Source organism: Pteropus alecto, unplaced genomic scaffold, assembly GCF_000325575.1.
Source record: "Pteropus alecto unplaced genomic scaffold, ASM32557v1 scaffold86, whole genome shotgun sequence".
Lineage (NCBI taxonomy): Eukaryota > Metazoa > Chordata > Mammalia > Chiroptera > Pteropodidae > Pteropus > Pteropus alecto.
Window position 1 is genome coordinate 2164597 of NW_006442109.1, and position 6717 is coordinate 2171313.

At 32.8% G+C, this 6717-nt stretch overlaps 1 protein-coding gene across 1 annotated transcript in view; it reads right to left on the minus strand.

Moving 5' to 3' along the window:
- Positions 1–6717, minus strand: part of TMEM260 (transmembrane protein 260) — a 57366-nt gene that overhangs the window by 24863 nt on the left and 25786 nt on the right. The window contains exons 6-7 of the mRNA XM_006920151.2: positions 2301–2480; positions 735–775 (exon numbers count right to left, since the gene is read on the minus strand). Coding sequence (XP_006920213.1) covers positions 735–775; positions 2301–2480 — 221 coding nt within the window. The remainder of the gene's footprint in view (positions 1–734; positions 776–2300; positions 2481–6717) is intronic.

The following is a 6717-nucleotide window of genomic DNA, read 5'->3' on the forward strand; positions in this document are numbered from 1 at the left end:
ACTCCAAATTAATAATTAGTTAGGAGATCACGCTAGTATTGTAGAAAACCATTCTTCTTAATTTTATATTTTGAAAATATGAAAATATTACAGGATTGGTATGGATTTTTTTCAAGTTGCCTTATCTGTGTAGGTTTTAAAGGAAATATTAACCCATTTTTCAATGAATGCTAGTAGATACTATAGATGAAATATATTTGCTTAAGTTGGTTTTAATAAGGTTGAATGTTAAAAATATATGTCCAAAACAGAGCTTAAGGACAGCCTAAAGGAAAAAATCTTAAGAGACATTAAATAAATTAAGTTCTGAAAAATTTTAAAAAAGCATAGTTTAATCCAAGATAAGAAAATAATTGTTTAATTGATAAATACAATATTACAAAATGTCTCTGAAATTGAAAGATACATAAAACCAGAACAAGGCATAAATTTTTTATAAAGCAATAGTATATTGGGTAATTTTGTATCCAACTGAAAGCTGAAACATTTTAGTTTTATAGGTTCTATGTAGTCTCCTAATAGTCTCATTCACTTGCATTTATTGCTCACTTTAAGTTTTTCCTTATTGAAGGAAACGGTAGAATATTTGACAGCATGCACAAACTGTTAACTATACAGGTGAAAACTACTTCTCAGACATACTACTTCACAGAGGGATAAACTCAGAAATCCCCCAAAATATTTAAAGCAATAAAGAATTCATTTTAAAATAGTTTCAAATATTTCATACTTACAGTAAAATTTTAGACATGCTGGATCCTATTTCAGATTTGGCCTAAACATAAAAGAGAAAAGTTTATTTTCAGATGCATTAAACTGAAATTTAATGTTAGGCTATTATATTTGACTATGTTGATTTACAAGATGCATGTTTTAAATATACAGTGGACTACCTCTCTTCAAAGTCTTTACTTCAGAGCCTTACTGATTTTTAAAGAGAAGTTAGTAAAAACAAGACATGAGCATTCTTTAGTAAGAATTTCAGAAACAATACTTGGCTAAAAATCAGTTAAACTATTCCAGTAGGAAGGATTAACACATTAATGAATCAACAGACTGAACACTTTCATTAGGGTCTCTTTACACTCTTTTTGGGGCACTTTGATTAAAGCTCATTATCAACTGTTTATATAAGAATTCACATAATTGTGAAGTTATAGATTAATCTCAAATCTGGAATGGTCCTCAAGTAATATTTTAATGGAATAACCGATATAAGTAAATAATATAAATTTAAACTCTAAGTAAAAAAAATAATTATTATCCTTTTATTACACTATTTTATTATGAAATATTTCTGACATACAAACAACATATGCAATGTATATTTAAGATAGTTTTTAAAAATCTATGGACCCACCATTCCTTTAGAAACAAAACTGCATGAATACCACCAGGCATCTCACACAGCCATCTCAGGCCTCGCCTTTCTCATTCCCTAGTGGTAACTATTACGATGAATTTTGTTAATTATTCCCCTACTTTCTAAAAACACATGGTTTTACTACTTCTGAATGTATCCTTGAGTAATAGACTGTTTAGTTTTTGCATAGCTTGGAATTTTGTGTAAGTGGTTCACGAAATATGTCCTCTTCTGCAATTTGCCTTCTTCAATAAGACACTGGAAGTATAAATAAACCATGAAAAAAAATCTGATACATGTCTATATTAAAATAAATAATCATCTGATTATTCTTTCATTTTTCAGATAACTTTTACTGTAACCACGTTAGTGTTTTCTCCTGATTTATATCTTAGTGAAAACAAGGCCTTTTGAACTTCTTTTAGAATACATTAAATCTTACACATTTAGTGAAATTATATTTCATAAAGTATTTACAAATAGGTGTTACACTAAAAACTAACATGAACACTGTTCATTAAATATGTAAAAAGAAAATGTTGTGGTCGAAGTTAATTAAAAATTATGAGTTTGTTTTCTTTAATCTTTCCCAAATATTTTTAATCACAGACCAAGAGCCCAAAGTGATACCCAACACTAATAAGACAGAAATGCTTCAACAGCTGGCAACAGACTCTCTTTAATGCTTGTTTCCTAAAAATATATTCAGGATATACAACAATATGATGGCAGGTTAAGTGATTCCCATTTTTTTCTAATGTATGTTAAAAGCCACATATTAAGGGGCAAGTTTGTTACATAAATAACTGAAGTAAAAATTCGACATACTGTCATTGATAAACATTGATTGTGTTTTTTCTTCTTTTCAAGTGAGGTCCAGGCAGAACACTTAAGTTTTGTTACTTATTCCTTAAAAAGGCTTTAAATATCAATTTACCAGACTGAATGTTCCATATTCTTCTCTGAGAAAATGGGTCAAAAATCCTAGCAATGTTGTCTGGTCTCCCCAGGTCCAGCGGGCTTGATTGAGGTAGGATGAGATAGGAAGATAGACATAGGGCAGCAAACCAGCGGAGAAGTACAGGCTCAACTTCAGTAAAGAGCCCAGGGAGAGTTCCTGTATTAGAGCACATGGTGTTGTATAACAATGTTTGTTTTAGTTGATTCATCCGAACTTCAAGAATACATCAAGGAAAACATCAAATATGTTTACTCAGAGCTGATCTCTCAATTTATATTAAGTCACCACAGAATACTATGTTAAACCTTCTGATGACCATGGATTACGAGAAAATTGCATCAGCCTGAACTCCTTTGCATGGCAAGTGAAATCTGAGTGAAGCAAATAATATTAGCAAAGACTCGTGAGTGTCATGTTTATTGTACCTTTTACATTGAAAACCATGTCACGACATGCAGCATTGTACAGCTGAGATAACCAACTTGGAAGTGATTAATTTGTTTGTCTGATTTTGAATGTGCCCCAAATATTGTCGTTGGTAGCCCCAAATATTGTCGTAATACCAACACATTTCATCACCCTCATCTGGAGTAGATTTCAACTATATATACCCTATTACGATAGTTCACTGACGATATGATTCTTCCTACAAGAGTTTCACACATTTCATGGGAAATACTTGGCACAAATGAAACTAGCTTTTAAATAACTTCCCAGCTCATCCAAATGTTCTTTTTTCTCAGTTCACATATAGAATGGAGTACTGAAGGATATTTTTTGTTCTATGTTACAACATTACCTCATATGAGAATGTATTTCTCATCTGTACACTTCTAAAACAAAGGACCATATTGATCAAGTCTTACAAAGATTAAGTCCAAAAGAATTCTGGTATACTAGAAACATTCAAATAGTGGTTGCTTTAGTGATTGAGAAAGGAAGTCTCTTAAAATATCATAATTGGAAATTGCCAATTTTTCTTTATGAAAAGGTAAATTCATATATGACAACGAATGCAAAAACCAAGATTCATATTCCCCAGAAGTAGAATAAGCAGTTGCTTTATATTTCCAAATAAACATTCTTAATTTAAAATGGAGTGTTTTTAATATAATACTGATTTCATTTGCTATTTCTAAAGTGGGAATGAGATGCATAAAAAGCGATGGCATGAAAAGAGTATGAGAAATAACTATTTGAACAACATGCCTTTGCTATTCTTAAAGTAGTTTTAAAGAAAGTAAATGTTTGTATTTTGGTAATTTCTGCATATTATAAAATTCAATTTAGAATGGCAAAATGCAGTTGCTATAGAATTTTCCTTTCGTATGGGAAATAAACAGGGAGACAGTTATAGGAGAGCTATTTCACAGAGTCCAGGAGAGTGGCTCCAAGTCTTACATGCACATTCACTAGAATCGCCTGGGGAGCTTTTTAAAATATCCATGTCTTGGTCTCATCCCAGATCAATTAAATCAGAATTATTTTAGGGTGATATCAGCATGAGTACACACTCACAAACATACACAAACATATATGCACACACATATACACATTAATATATGTATATACGCATACACACACACACTTTTTTAAAGCTTCCCAGATAATTTGAGTAGCCAGAGTTATAACCAACTAACCCAGGACTTCTTGTTCTCCTTCAAATCCAACTACCCTGTCACTTCATTGGTAGACTTTATTTTTTAGCCTCTATTATTTAAATCATGGAAATGAAAAGTCACACTTACCAAAATTTCATCCTTCATCAGTAGCTGACCTAAGTGTATGACAAACAGGCTCCTGACCTGTTAATTCGGAGTCTTGCATGTTTCAAACAAAGCATATGGCTCTCCTATCAATCAACTAACACAAAATGTCTAAATGCAGCTTCTCTGATGTCAGAAGCCAAGCTAAAAGTGACACCATTAAGATAGCAACATACATCATTCCTGACTTCAGGCCTCCTCACAAAAAGACCACCTAGCAACTATCCATAGACAAAGACAACACTGTGAAAATATCAGAATCCAGGAGTGAGGATGAAGCATGTCCCTGGACCACAGAGACTGAGAAAGACGGCGTTAGAAGTGTAAGAGGAGAATTCTGACCATCTCATCCCTTCCACAGGCCAGCACAGCCCTGCACCAAGTGGGTACCCCTGGGGCTATAGTTCTTCCAGCAGGAAAGAGCCCAAGGCGGACATTCAGCTCCTTCAGCATTTTGGGATGCTTCCCAAGAGGCTCATTCTGGTCTTACCTCTTGGGGACCACTGCGGGAGATTTCTGGGGCTCAACCATGGGGGAGCAGATAGAGATGGAGAAGAAAAACTAAGCTTACAAAGCAACCAGTGCTTAGATCTTGGTAAACTGTATTTCTGCTTGTCCAAGCAGAGATCCCAGCCAGCAGTTCTGCCCACCTGCAGAGCTACCTTAAAATAATTCTGATTTAATTGATCTAGGGCATACCTTAACATAACAAAAGCCATATATGACAAGCCCAAAGCTAACATCATACTCAATCATGAAAGGTTAAAAATTTTTCCTTTAAGATTAGGAACAACATAAGGGTATCCACTCATATCATTCATATTTAGCATAGTACTAAAAGTCCTAGCCAAATCAATTAGACAAGAAAAAGAAATAAAAGGCATCCAAATTAGAAAGGAAAAGTAAAATTGTCTCCGTATACAGATGACATGATCTTATACAGAGAAAATCCTAAAGACTTCACACACACACACACACACACACACGCAAATGTTAGAACTAATAAATGAATTCAGTAAAGTTGCAGGATACAAAATCAATGCTCAAGAATTTGTTGTGTTACTACACACTAACAATTACCTGAAAAAAATAATAAAATGATCCCATTTACAAAGCATCAAAAACAATAAAACACTTAGGAATAAATTTAACCAAGCAGGTGACTGAAAAATATTAGACATTGATAAAAGAAATTGAAGATGTAAATACATGGAAAGATATTTCATATTCATGGATTGAAAGAATTAATATTGTTAAAATATCCATACTATCCAAAGTCACATATAGATTCAGTTCAATCGCTATCAAGATTCCAACGGCATTTTTTACAGAAATAGATAAAAAAATCCTAAAACATATATAGATTCGGTTCAATCGCTATCAAGATTCCAACAGCATTTTTTACAGAAATAGATAAAAAAATCCTAAAATTTGTATGGAATCACAAAAGACCCTGAATAGCCAAAGCTAACCTGAGAAAAAAGAACAATGCCTGAGGCATCACACTTCCTAATTTCAAACTATATTACAAAGCTGCAGTAATCAAAATAGAATGGTACTGGCGTAAAAATAAGACACATAGACCAATGGAACAGAATTGAGATCCCAGAAATAAACCCATGCATATATGGCCAATTAATATTTGACAAAGGAGTCAAGAATACTCAGTGAGGAAAGGATAGTCTCTTCAATAAATGTTGGGAAAACTGGATACTGACATCCAAAATGATAAAGTTGGACCCCATCTTACACTACTTACAATAATTAACTCAAAATGAATTAAAAACTTAAATATTAGATCTAAAACCATAAAACTCTAGGAGAAAACATAGAGAGAAAAGCTCTTTGACTTTGGTCTTGGCAATGATTTGTTGGATATGGCACCAAAAGCACAAACTATAAAAGCAAAAAGAAATAAGTGGGAATATGTCAAAGTAAAAAGCATGTGAACAGAAAAAGAAAGGATCAACAAAATGAAAAGGTAACCTGTAGAATGGAAGAAAATATTTGCAAACCATGTATCTTGTGATATCTAAAACGTATAAGGAACTCTTTGAACTCAATAGCAAAATAAATAAATTAATAAACAATAAATAAATAAATAAAAATAATCTGGCTAAAAAATAGGCAAGGGATCTGAATATTTTTCCAAAGAAAATATTCAAATTGCCAACAGACATATGAAAAGGTGCCCAATGTCACTAATCATCAGGGAAATGCAAATCAAAACCACAATGAGATATCTCCTCACATCTATTAGAATGACTATTATCAAAAAGACAAGAAATAACAAGTGCTGATGAGGATGTGTAGAAAAAGAACATTTGTGTACTGTTGGAGGGATTGTAAATTGGTGCAGCCACTGTGAAAAACAGTATGAAGTTTCCTCAAAAAGTTAAAAATAGAACTACCATATGATCCAGCAATCCCACTTCTGGGTATTTATCCAAAGGAAATGAAATCACTATCTCTGCATGTTCGTGTTCATTGAAGCATCATCTATAATAGCCATGACATGGAAACAATTTCAGTGTTTGTCAACAGATAAATGGATAAAGAAAATGTGATACACACACACACACATATATCACATTTTCTTTATGTGTGTGTGTGTGTGTGTGTGTGTG